The sequence below is a fragment of the Grammomys surdaster genome, unplaced genomic scaffold (assembly GCF_004785775.1).
Source record: "Grammomys surdaster isolate TR1022 unplaced genomic scaffold, NIH_TR_1.0 126131, whole genome shotgun sequence".
NCBI lineage: Eukaryota > Metazoa > Chordata > Mammalia > Rodentia > Muridae > Grammomys > Grammomys surdaster.
In genome coordinates this window covers 1,549,337-1,562,608 of record NW_021620939.1, presented here as the reverse complement: position 1 = coordinate 1,562,608, position 13,272 = coordinate 1,549,337, and the positions used below count along the sequence as shown (strand labels likewise).

General features: G+C 46.6%; 1 protein-coding gene across 1 annotated transcript in view; it reads left to right on the top strand.

The window, feature by feature from the left end:
• Positions 1-13,272, top strand: part of LOC114611927 (inhibitor of carbonic anhydrase) — a 38,456-nt gene that overhangs the window by 4,888 nt on the left and 20,296 nt on the right. The window contains exons 2-7 of the mRNA XM_028756757.1: positions 986-1,158; positions 3,801-3,909; positions 5,461-5,622; positions 7,417-7,564; positions 10,025-10,080; positions 12,472-12,650. Of these exons, the coding sequence (XP_028612590.1) occupies positions 986-1,158; positions 3,801-3,909; positions 5,461-5,622; positions 7,417-7,564; positions 10,025-10,080; positions 12,472-12,650 (827 nt within the window). The remainder of the gene's footprint in view (positions 1-985; positions 1,159-3,800; positions 3,910-5,460; positions 5,623-7,416; positions 7,565-10,024; positions 10,081-12,471; positions 12,651-13,272) is intronic.

Below are 13,272 nucleotides of genomic sequence, written 5' to 3'. Positions count from 1 at the left end.
AGACTTTGTTTATTTCTTTCACTTGCTGTTTTTGAGATTCATTCAGGACTTAAAACACGATGGTACCCAGCCACTCTCCCTTTAATGTACATTTGAATCTTTTAAAAAAGTATTTATTTATTTTATTGTTTATGAATGATCTGTTTTCACACACACACAGAAGAGGGAATCAGATCCCATATAGACGGTTGTGAGCCACCATGTGGTTGCTGGGAATTGAACTCAGGACCTCTGGAATTGCAGCCAGCACTTTTAACCTCTGAGCCATCTCTCTAGCCCCAAATGTTTGGTTTTTTTTTAATTACTGAAAAAAAATTATAGCCGGGCGGTGGTGGCACATGCCTTTAACCCCAGCACTTGGGAGGCAGAGGCAGGCGGATTTCTGAGTTCGAGGCCAGCCTGGTCTACAGAGTGAGTTCCAGGACAGCCAGGGCTACACAGAAAAACCCTGTCTCGAAAAAAAAAAAAATTAGCGTTTCTGTGAATACCTGTGTGTGTGTATTTGTTTCAGTTCCTGTTGTCAATTTTTAAATATATGTTTAGAGGTGGAATTGCTGTGTCATGTTGCTAAACTTGTGGTTATCTTTTGGGGGATTTTAATATATGGAGAGAATCAGAAAAAGAGGGCCCTGAGGATTCCCTCAAGGAACACAGCCAGTTCAGTTTGTGGATGACACACAGTTGGTTCTATTTTTCAGTATTAAGATATTTTTTAATTACATACACATTACAGGGGAGTTATGCATGTGATTGTGGTATCCACAACAAAGGCTGGAAGATGATGCCCCCCGCCCAGGGCTGGAGTTACAGGAGGTTGTAAGCTGTGAGCTCTGGTTCTCCACAAGAGCAGAATGCAGACTTATCCATTACACTAGCTCTCTGAGCCATTGGTCCAGGCGACTTAGTCAGCTCCTTGTCTTGTGTTTGATCCCTTCTGCCAGCAGAGGAAGGTGAATGTCATGGACCTCTTGTGTCTCTCCCCTAGGGCTGTGCCTGGCTGTTCCTGAGAAGACCATACGATGGTGTGTTGTGTCAGATCATGAGGCCACTAAGTGTTCAAGTTTCCGTGACAATATGAAGAAAGTCCTTCCTGCAGGTGGTCCAGCTGTTACCTGTGTGAGGAAAACCTCTCACCCTGAGTGCATCCGGGACATCTCGGTAAGTCACTGCTAGTTGAAAGAGAGCTGAAGAAAGGCTGTCCTTTTCCTGTGCTTTATAGAGCAGGGGAGAATACAGCCGTTCAGTGCTCATCTGTAGTAAAAGCCATAATCTTAATCTAACAACTAATACAGGGTTCAAATTTAGCAATGTATCTATGACACAGCAAAACCTAAAACTGCATCAGGAGAATCTATAAAGACTCAAAAAAGGCAGGGCTGTAGTGGTGCACGCCTTTAATCCCAGCACTTGGGAGTCAGAGGCAGGTGGATTTCTGAGTTCAAGGCCAGCCTGGTCTACAGAGTGAGTTCCAGGACAGCCAGGGCTACACAGAGAAACCCTGTCTGGAAAAACAAAAAACAAACAAACAAACAAAAAAGACTCAAAAATACTGGGCTGGAGAGATGGCTGAGCAGTTAAGAGCACTTGTTATTCCAGAGGACTAGGGTTCAATTCCCATGGGTTGGTAATGGTTAACCACCCATAAGGCAGCTCCTAACTGTCTGTAACTCCAATTCCAGAGGATCTGTCACCCTCATACAGGCAAAAAACACCAATGCAAATAAAATAATTTCTTAATTAAAAAAAGATTCAAAAATAAACAAAATTTCTGTATGTAGAGCAGGGTACAAACTCAAAGAGCTCCTGTTCCTCTCTCCTGGGTACTGGGACTCAAGGTGTGGACCACCATACCTGGTGGGGTTTTAATAATTAAGTACAAAAACCTGGGATGTTGTTGTTATGTTGTTGTTATATAACCAGGCTGGTCTCAAACTCAAAGATGTATGCTTGCCTTTGCTTCCCAAGTGCAGGGATTAAAGGTGTCACCACCACTGCCCAGCAAAGTTGTTTGGTTTTTTAAACATGAAATGTGCCTTTGTGTATGTGTATACATGTGTGTGTTGTGTGTGCAAGTGTGTGTGCATGTGTGTGTGTGTATGAGTGTGAAAGACAGAGACAGAGGCCGAGGGAGAGGCAGACCAGTGGAAGAGTAGACAGAGATGCATTTGCTATAGCCATTTGTTCTTGTGTAACTGCAGAGCAAGTTAAACTGTCTAAGACTTGTCTTTTTCATCTGATGCTGGACCCTGAAGGAGAAGGACTCAGGAAGGGAGGATGTGTGAAGCGAAGAAAAGCCACCATGAACTGGAGGCCTCAGGGATGGCTGGAGCTCATGTCAAGTCCATTCAATTTGCTCTGAATCTTCTTCCGTCCTTCTGTCTTTCATCTATTTATTTATTTATTTATTTATTTATTTATTTATTTATTTTATTTTTATTTTATGAGCTTTTGTCTGCATGCATGGTGTATGTCTGCATGCCATGTGTGTGCTCAGTGCCCACAAATGTCAGAAGAGGTCACCGAATCCCCTGGAATTGGAGTTAGGGGTAGTTGTGAACCACCAAGTGGATGCTAAGAACCCAGGTGCTCTGCAACAGCAGCAAGTGGCCTTAACCACTAGGATACCCCTGCAATCCCTCCTTCCAATCCTGATGTCGCTGGTGTTGACTGGTTCACAGGCTTAGAGACCTCATTCTTGTACCTTGTGTATTAAATACGTCCTTTTCCAAGTTAACTTGAGTTGCTTCTGATACATGCTTTCAGTCATGTCCTGTTATAGACACAAATATGCATATAATATGTATATTCCACAGGAATATGTTATAAAATAATAACATGGAATCTGTGAAGTCAAACAACCACAGATCAAAAAACTATTTTTTAAAACACATCTATATTGAACATGTGACAACTCTTCATCTTCATTCTTGGAACAGCACAGTGTGACAATTGTTCATATAGCTTCTAGCTTGGATTACCTTTATATGTAGTCTAAAGATAGTCTGGAGTACATGAGAATACCTGCACAGGTTGTGTGCAATGCCACTGCATGTCCTATTAGGGATTCAAGCCTTTGTTGACTTTGCTCTTTCAGAATGTGAGAACAAATCTCCCTCAGATGCTGAGAAATGACTGTACTATAAACTACATTCTGGAAAACCCAGATTCCTTTAAAAGTCTTTCTCTAAACTGAGTCCGGCGGCACAGACCTGGAATGCAGTAAATGGGGAGGCTGAGGTAGGAGGGCTTGTAAGTCCAAGGATTGCTCAGGCTAGGGAGAGTTCAAGAATTCAAGAAGTAAAAAGGGGCTGGAAATATTCCCCAGTGATAGAGCAGTTGCCTAGATGTGCAAGATTTTAAGTTTATTCCCCAGTGCTGAAACAAGGATGTCAATTGCCCAGGAATAGAAAGAATGAGTCGCATTGTGGGTAGGAAATGATCCAACTTCATCTTAGAGAGGCCTGTGAAGGAAGGAACCCCTGGCTGACAGATCCCGGAAACCCAGATGTGGGAGGTGCAGCATGAGATCTCATGTGTGGCAATATTCTATAGCTCATGTATGCACTCATTGCTGCTTCCTGCAGAGAGGAAGGAACCTCTGGCTGACAAATCCAGGAAACCCAGATGTGGGAGATGCAGCATGAGATCTCATGTGTGGCAATATTCTACAGGTCATGTATGCACTCATTAAACACACATGGAGACCTACCCATGCTAGGTGCTCGTGTGTGTGTGTGTGTGTGTGTGTGTCTTCACCAGGGGTGAAGAGTCTCATTCATGTCTGGTCTCTTGTCTTTTAGGCCAATAAAGTAGATGCTGTGACTATTGATGGAACTTTGATGGTTGAGGCTGGCCTGCCCCACTACAGCCTGAAACCTATCATGGCAGAATACTATGGATCAAAAGACGGTGTGTTCTCCCTGGGGCCCAGTATCACTGGGGTGGTGTGATGGCCACCACGGTTAGGGGGTCGACTTTGCCAAGTGTACCAGTTACTTTTCTTATTGCTGTGACAAATTGCCTGACAAAAGAAACTTCAGGAAGGGAAGGTTTATCTCGGCTCACTGTATCCTTTGAAAGGATATAGTCCACCAGCGTGGGAAGGGCACTGCAGAAGGAGAATGAGGCAGCCGGTCACATTGCATCTGAAGTCAGGAAGCAGAGAGGAAAAGAGAGCAAGGGGGATCGATGCCTGGTCCACTCTCTTCTCATGTCTATTCATCAGAAGTGTGTCTCCAACATGATGGCAAATCTAACCAAGGTGACACTGAAAGTGAAGTGTCACGCTAACGTTACAGGGAACCAAGTCTCTGGAGCTCTTTGGATTGACAGTGTTGGTCACTGACTCGCAGGGGTTGGCACATTTCTTCACAGGAAGCTGTAGCTTTTATGAATCCTGATGGACATATCTTGGATCTGTAGTCTGTGGGAGAGTTAACACCCCCAGAGGAGTGTTATCCAGAGTCTATCACCCACCACTAGTGTGCCAATGAAAGACCATCTCTGAGGATCCACAAGGCTTTCTTTATGCTGTTTCCTGCAGGTCTTATACAGCACAGGTCTGTGTCTGGCGTGAGAAGCTCTGGGAAAGTGAGTGAGGGGAGATTTTACCTCTTGTTCATTATTCCTATCTATGTGTGAGAGCACAGCCTGGCTCCGTGTGGCTCTAGCTTGCAGGCTTCTGCCCATATTCCACGGACACTCTCCGTCTTTCCTCTCACATCTTCACTTTGTGACTGAGCTGTAAGCAGAAAACCATAAAAGGAAGAGAAGCCCACATAGAGGCAGCATAGTGCAGCCACTGGCACTAACGCCTGGGGGTTCCTGAAGCAAAGTCCAGTAAGGGATTGTTCAGTGTTCAAGGTTCTAGCTCTGCAAACTTAGAGTGACTGCAGGCTTAGAGAAACAAAACAAAACACATAGGATCCCAGAGGTATCCTAACCCACAGTGGTCCTGTGTCCCAAATAATGATAATGATAAACCCATTATCAACTAAAAATATTATAAGCCCAGATGGTTTCAATACAGCTAACAGCCTATCAAGCAACACAGTGCTGTGGGCGAGTGTTTGTCCCCGTCGTGGTCCCATGGCTGACTGCACACATCATGGCTTACCATCTCTGCCCAGCTTCAGAAGAGTGGATCGGCATGCATTTGAAAGACTAAATTGAAAATTCAAAGGGTGCTACTGGCTTTTGCACCTACCATAAAGTAAAAACCTCACAAGTCTAGCTTGTAAGTCAGGGAGCATCTGTAATATTAATTCATTGCCTTGAAAGGGTCAGTTCTCTCTTCTTGCCAGGTAAAAGCATTTTTTTTGCATTCTTTTTTCTGCCCTTCTTGGTAGAGAATGGTGCTGGGCCCAGGATCCTCCGATGGTCCACATCGTGATTGCCCTGGAAGGTTAGTTGTAATGGCACACTTTATTTTGCCTTCTCTTTCTCTCTGCTCCACTACAGATCCACAAACCCATTATTATGTCGTGGCTGTGGCGAAGAAGGGAACAGGCTTCCAACTGAACCAGCTCCAGGGCAAGAAGTCCTGCCACGCGGGCCTGGGCTGGTCTGCTGGGTGGTACGTTCCCCTCAGCTTCCTGCTTCCTTCTGGCTCTCGGGAAACAGGTGAGACACCTGGAGCTGGGTGCCCTCAAGTGGGGCTCCTGCCCTGGATGGTCTAAATGGACTGTGTTGGAGTTACACAATATGTCAGCTGTTTGTCTTGGCACTGTGGAAAGAACCCAACAGAAGCAACTTCAGGAAGGAAGGGCTTATTGGGGCTCAGAGTCTGAGGGAACAGTACTCTCAGTGGGTTACTCATGGCAGGAGCTCGAGCTCAGCTCTCTCTCTCTCTCTCTCTCTCTCTCTCTCTCTCTCTCATTTAACCCAGGACCCCATCCCATCAGTGGTGACACACCCACGTTCAGGGTAGCTCTTCCCTCATTAGTTAAACTTTTCTGGAAACATCCTCATAGACACACACCCAGATATGTGTTTCTATGATGATTCCAAGTTCAGTTGAGAATGCATGTTAACCATCACTCAGTCCCTGACGGACATGTCATGTTTTATGTTCTCCAAGATGGAGTAAGAGTACGCGCCAGCATCACATAGCTGGCAGAGTCTTCTCTTGGTAGAGGTGCTTCTCTTTTGCTGAGCCATCAGTCTCTTCTTCCCGGGGAATCACAGCAGTTTGTCTTGGCAAGGGTATCCTTGAAAGCCCCCGAGGAAGGTTGCCTTCCTCCAAGCCTCCCAGGAAGGGTGTCTGGGGACTCCCAGACACCTCACCAGCCTCCCAGGCTTCCACTTATTCATTCGAGGGTTTGGGGCAAGGACAGAATGACTGGCTGATGCTAGGATATCCTGGATACCTCAGGCTTCTTGAGCATTTAGGATGAGCCACAGTGAGCCCAGACCTGTTCAGCCCTTGAAGATGACTACCAGATTCTACACTCTGCAAAAGTGGAACCCTTTCTGAGCTATCAACATCTGCAGTATTCATGGTTTTTTGTTTTAAAGATTTATGTATTTTTATGTCTGAGTATTGTATCTGCATGTTCATGTGCAGGCCAGAAGAGGGCATCGGATCCCTTTACAGATGGTTATGAGCCACCATGTGGTTGCTGGGAATTGAACTCAGGACTTCTGGAAGAACAGCCAGTGCCCTTAACCACTGAACCACCTCTCCAGCCCCCAGTACTCATGGCTTAAGAGAGAGAGACAGGCTACTCTGTGGGTCTGATGGAGTCTGGTGAAGCAGAACAGCATCGCCTCGGCTCTCCCTGGGTTTTGACCTTTCTATGGATGTTCACTTGCCTTGGTGACAGATACCACTGGACATCTCCCTGGGTGGCTAGGCAGGAGCTACTGGATTGCTCCTCTCCTGACTCACCAGCAGGATCTACCAATTCCCCACCCCCATCCTGCAAAGGGATCCCATGAGGCATCCCAGCCTCTGCGTACAGACAGGACGAAGTGGGGTGGGCTTATGCAGTGAGAAAAGACTACTGGGTGATGACCAGTCTGCACGGGGTCTTCAGTGTTCTGCCTGACCCTGTAAGGTGTTGGTGAATTAACAGGGTGCATGCAGGGCACTGGTCATGTCTTGTCACGTGGGTCAGCAGATCCTACACCCTGCAGCAGACAAGCCGCCAAGTGTTTTCATGGGCTTGAGCCCCTGAGCCCACCTGAGTGCGATTCTCAAACACACAGGGCCCTGGGCTGTGCATTCGTTCATTCTGGCATGGACACTGTCTACTACCTTTGGCAGGTTCCCTGCACATCCTTTCCCTTCCTAGAAGCAGGCCTGGGAGATGTCCACAGACTTGGGCTCTGCCATAGGGCACTCCCCCGAAAACATGAATAATCTGAAGGCTTTAGCCAGCTCACACTCTGTGGCTCTGTCTCTGTGTTGAGCAGCAGCCGCCACATTCTTCTCCAGCAGCTGTGTGCCCTGTGCGGATGGAAAGATGTTTCCCAGCCTGTGTCAGCTGTGTGCGGGGAAGGGGACAGACAAGTGTGCCTGCTCCTCCCGGGAACCATACTTTGGCTACTGGGGAGCCTTAAAGTAAGTGAAACCTTTGCTCTAGAACTTGGGGGTCTATTAGCTACTTTTCTCTTTTAAAAAAGTATTTATTTATTAATTAAATTATTTCAATTTATTACCAAATTATTAATTTAATGAAATTTGATAAAAATTAATAAATTATTTAAAAAGAATGTCTATTTTATAAGTTATATAAGTAATTTATATAAATAAACTATGTGTATTTGTGGTTTGTCTGCAAGTATGTCTGTGTGAGGGTGTTGAATCCCTGGAACTGGAGTTACAGTTGTGAGCTGCCATGTGAGTTCTGGGAATTGAACCCAGGTCCTCTGGAAGAGTGACCAATAACCGCTGAGCCATCTCTGCAGCCCCTTAGTTACTTTTCTCATTACTGCAACTAAATGCCTGACAAGAAACAACTTATGAAATAAAGTTTACTCCGGCTCACTGTTACGGAGGCTACCGTCCATCATGATGGGAAAGGCATGGTGGCAGAGAATGAGCTGGCTGGTTACCTGGAGTCGGGGTGCTGGTACTCAGCTCATTTTCTCCTTTTTATTCAGTGCTAGTCTCCAGCCCATAGAGCTACACCACCCACATTTAGGGTGCATCTTCCCCCCTTAATTAGCCTAGAAACACCCTCACAGGTATGACCTGTGCTTGTCTCCTATATTATCTGATCCTGTCTAGCTGACAACCAATATCAACAATAGCAGAGAGACAAAGGCACAGGATAGAACAGGACACATGCCTGGCATCCAGATGGCATGACTATCAGGGTCCAGAGTCCCTCCTGTGCCCTACCCCTGGTGATAAGCATCCTGAGGAACAATCTTCTTTGTGGGAGACCTTACTGTCTCCCCAAAGCTGGGGCCATGATATGTCCCATGATAACAGAAGTGGCGAGGGGTCAGATATATCTTGTTTCTGGAGTCTGGGGTCTGTAGACACAGACCTCAGGAGCCTCTCAGATAACCATCTTTGGTATTTTGCCTGTGTTTTTCTATTCTCTCTCTCTCTCTCTCTCTCTCTCTCTCTCTCTCTCTCTCTCTCTCTCTCTCTGGTTTTGTTTTGTTTTTCAAGACAGGATTTCTCTGTGTAACAATCCTGGCTGTCCTGAAACTCCCTTTGTACACTAGGCTGGCCTTGAACTCATAGAGATCCCCCTGCCTCTGTCTCTTGAGTGTTGGAATCAATGTCATGTTCTGATTGCTGTTAAAACACTGTTCAAAGACTTGGGGAAAGGTTGGAGAAGGCCACACTGTCTGCTGTTCTCCCCAGACCAGAACACAGAGGTCTCCCTGTCACTGAGAGCATCTAGTGACTATTTTTTTCTTTCCATAATTTATTTATTTTTATTCTCATCACATCCCAATCACAGCCCACTTCCTCTCCTCCAGGTCCCACCCTTACAAATGCCTCACCCAATTATCCCTTTATCCTCAGAGAAGGGGAAGGCAAGGGGCGCCCCCACCCCCATACCACCCTGCCCTAAGATATCTAGTCCCAGCAGGACTAAGCACATCCTCTTCCATTGAGGCCCAACTAGGCAGTCCAGCTAGGGGGAAGGGGATCCAATGGCAGGCAACAGAGTTAGAATCAGCCCTTGCTCCATTTGTTAGGGAACCCACATGAAGACCAAACTGCACATCTGCTACAAATGTGCGGGGGCCCTAGGTCCAGCCCCTGCATATTCTAGTTGGCGGTTCAGTCTCTGTGAACCTCCAGGGGCCCAGGTTTGTTGACTCTGTAGGTGGTCTTGTGGTGTCTTTGACGCCTCCGGTCACTTAATTCTATATTCCAGTCTTCCACGAGTCCCCAAACTCCATCTGATGTTTGGCTGTGGGTCTGTCAATCTGCCTCCATCCACTGCTGGGTGGAGCCTCTCAGAGGACAGTTATGTTAGGCTCCTGTCTGCAAGCATAGCAGAGAATCATTAATAGTGTCAGGGGCTGGCTCTCTCCCATGGGATGGGTCTCAGGTTGGACCATTCCCTCTGTCTCTGCTCTATCTTTATCTCTCCACATCCTGTAGGCAGGACAAATTTTGGGTTGAAGGTTTTGTTGGTAGTTTGATGTTGCTGTTTGTGGTGGTTCACACCAGTACAGTTTGCTGAAGGAGGTAGAGGCAGGAGGATTACAAGTTCGAGGCCAGTCTAGGCTGCATGTCTGATGACTTGTAAATAGCCAAAACCCAACCAGTTGCTTTGAGCGTCTCCCTAGGAGGAACCCAAGGGTCCTGTCTGTCTCATCACCCCTCTCTGGAACTGTCTGCCATGCTGATTTCCAGGCGTCCTGCCTGCTTCGGGTCTCAGCATGGTTGTGAGGTTCAAAGGACTCAGATAAGGCCACTGCCTCTCTGAAGACAGATGGACGCTACCATTTCCACCAAAGCCTCCCCAGGTTGTAAGGGACATTGCACAAGAGACAGATGAAGTGTGTTCCCAGGCAGAGGGCCTGACCTTGGCTGTCCTGTTTGCAGATGCCTGCAGGATGGCACGGGGGATGTGAGCTTCGTGAGACACCTGTCAGTGTTTGGTAAGTGCTGGACAAAGAGTAAAGTGGGCCCCAGCCTGGCCAAAGGCTCTGGCTCTTGTCTCCAAAGGACTTTTATTTTTTAATTTCTAGAGACTATTGATATTGAGAGGCTTATGCCATTGAAGAGATTTTATGAAAGCAGTTCTAGCATTTCTATATTGTTTAGGGTCCCACTTATTCTTTTTAGTGCATATCTGTCTCCTGCTGGCCACCCTTATTTCAGGAACATGCACCTGTCCCTCCCCTGCTGCCTCAGCCAACCTGCCAACACCTCTATAAATCTAGTGAACACGATTTTTGGACTGTTATTTGCATCTTACCAATTAGTGAAAGAAGTTGCTTCTGCAATGCCCCACATTAAACCAAGAGCCTTGTATACACTGGATAAATGCTTTACCCCTGATCAGCCCCCTCATTCTAAAAATTAAAATAAAAAGTAACATGACGAGCCTTTCCGCCATTTTGGACAATTTAGCTCAAACAGCAAAGCAACATTTTTAGACAAGTTAAAATTATGTATTCTGGGATTGTGAGGTGTATGTGTGTGTGCACTCACGTGTGCATGCATGTCTGTGTGTGCACATGGCTGTGTCTGTGTGTGTGTTTGTATATGTGTCTTTCACTCTCTGTGTATGTGTGTGTGTCTCTGTGTGTATGCGTTTGTATATGTTTCTCTCTGTGCATATGTATGTATGTATGTATGTATGTATGTATGTATGTATATGTGTATGTATGAATGTGTGTTAGCACGTGTCTGTGTGTATGAGCTTATGTGTATGTGACTGTGTCTGTGTGTGTATGTATCTTGTGTGTATGTGTTTGTGTGTGTCTGTGTATGTGTGTGTGTTTATGTACCTATGTGTGTGTCTATGTGTGTGTATCTGTATGTGTATGTCTGTATATGTGTTTATGTGTGTCTATGTGTGTGTGTATGTGTGTGTTTGTGAAAGTTCGGTGCACTGATCCAGAACCTCATGCATACCAGGCAAACACTCTGTCAAAGGGTTGCATTCCTAAATATTCTTTGCTTTTCATTTATTATTGTTGGTAATTTGAAACAAGAGCTCACTAAGTTTCCCAGCTGATCTTCAACTCATTCTGTAACCCTGACAGGTCTCAAATTTCCTGTTTTCCTGCTTCAACCCCTAAAGTAGCTGGGGTTACAGGAAAAGGCCACTGGGCCTGGCCAGATTCTTGGTTTTATAGCCAATTAAATATCAGATAGTGACACACCAAGCCACTCAAAACGTTCAAAGCTCAAACATGTACCCACCTTTATAACGAATGCTTCCAGGAAGTTTCCAGGAACTTCTCTTTCAATATGAGACTTTTATTAATCCCAAAGACCACCCGTGTTCATTTTCCAGGCCTGCAAATACAAAGTACCACATGCTGGGTGGTTTAAGCAACAGAAACTCTCCATCTCCTCCTTCTGAAGGCTGCAATTTTAAGATCAGGGTGTCAACAGTGTTGGTTCCTTCTGAGGATGTGAGGAAGACTCTTGCATGCTGCTCTCCTGCCTGAGTGGCCATCTTTGGTGTTCCTTGGCTTGTACATACATATCGTCACTGTCTGACGTCATGACGACATCATGCTTACACGGCTGTCTCCCTGTGTGCACATCTCTGCCCCAGTTTCCTCTCTCACAAGAACACTGGTTGTATTGGATTAGGAGCCCACTGTAGTCCACTATGTCACATCTTAACTGCATACATTCGTAAGGACTACTTCAAAGTAAGGGGACACTAGGGAACACTGTGGATTATGACTTCAACCTAAGAAGAGATGGGGTCCACAACACCCGAATCAACACAGTAGCAACCAAGGAACCTGTGTTTCACACCTGCGGGGTTCCCTGACTGGGACCCTGGGACTCCTCACTCTTGGCTCTCTCAGCACTTTCCCCAAGCAGGCCCTGTCTCTGGAAGAACTTGGCTGTGTTCACGAGGGACATGAATTGCCCCAGCCTGGCAGCATCACTGAGACTTTGACAAGTTCCCTTAACTCTCTGACTCGTGTCTTTGTGTCTATACTGTCATCATTCCATGCCTGGCCTCCTTTAGCTGGGGAATTGAGTGTAAAGAGGCCTGGGCAGCAGTGAGCCTTGCATACAACCATGTGTATTTGCTGCCACCATTTTTCCTTTCAGATCCACAGGGATACAGTCAGCTGGAGGGAGACTGGGCCAGGCATGGTTACCCAACCCCGTGTGAACCACAGCGGGGTTGTAAGCCTGTTGTTTCCCTGATGAGCCCCCTGCTCTCTCATCTGTGTAAAGTGTGTTTGGAAAGGATTCTCTCCTGTTCTCTTCAGGCCACTCACTCTGTGGGGGTGGGGAGAGGTCAACACAGCTCCCTGTTCAGCCTGCTCACCTGAACTTTCCTTCCTCAGAGGTCATGCCAAGAAAGGCGGACAGGGACCAGTACGAGCTGCTCTGCACAGACAACACCCGCAGGCCAGTGGATGAATATGAACAGTGCTACCTGGCCCGGGTCCCTTCTCATGTTGTGGTGGCTCGCAGTGTGGATGGCAAGGAGGACTTGATCCAAGAGCTTCTCAGAGTGGCCCAGGTACCCACTTCCCACATCCTCTCCTCAGCCTGCAGCTCCCTGCTTCGGTCTGACCCCACTAACACTAGATGTCTTGTGCATTCAGGATACAAGAGGCAATACCTTCACCAACAATCTACCTGCTCTGTGTTTATTTCAGACAGTAGAACCCATAAGAACCATGTGACTGACATCACCGACCCAGGGCTAAAGATTCTCAGAAGCACTTCCTGTCTCATTTCTGTTCTCTTTTCCATTCTAAGGAGTTCTGTCCTCTTCAATGAAGCACTTTCCTTGTGACCCCTCCCCTGGCCTGTGACTCCCCTGACAGGAACATGCACACTATCTCCGTACTGGTGGAAATCTCTCCCAGCCAGCCTCTGTACCCCATCCTATCTGTGGCTACACTCTGTTCAGACTCAGGGATGAACTAGCTGCCCATGAATCACCCAGGCACAAGGAGAGCGTGCACACATCATCACCATGAGGAACTGCATAACCATGAGAATATAGGCCATGTACCTTGTGCTTTAACAGAAGAACTTATCTGAAGGGCATTCTGGGATAAATCCTGAGTCCTTGGGATAAGCTCTGTGTGTGTGTGTGTGTGTGTGTGTGTGTGTGTGTGTGTGTGTGTGTGTGT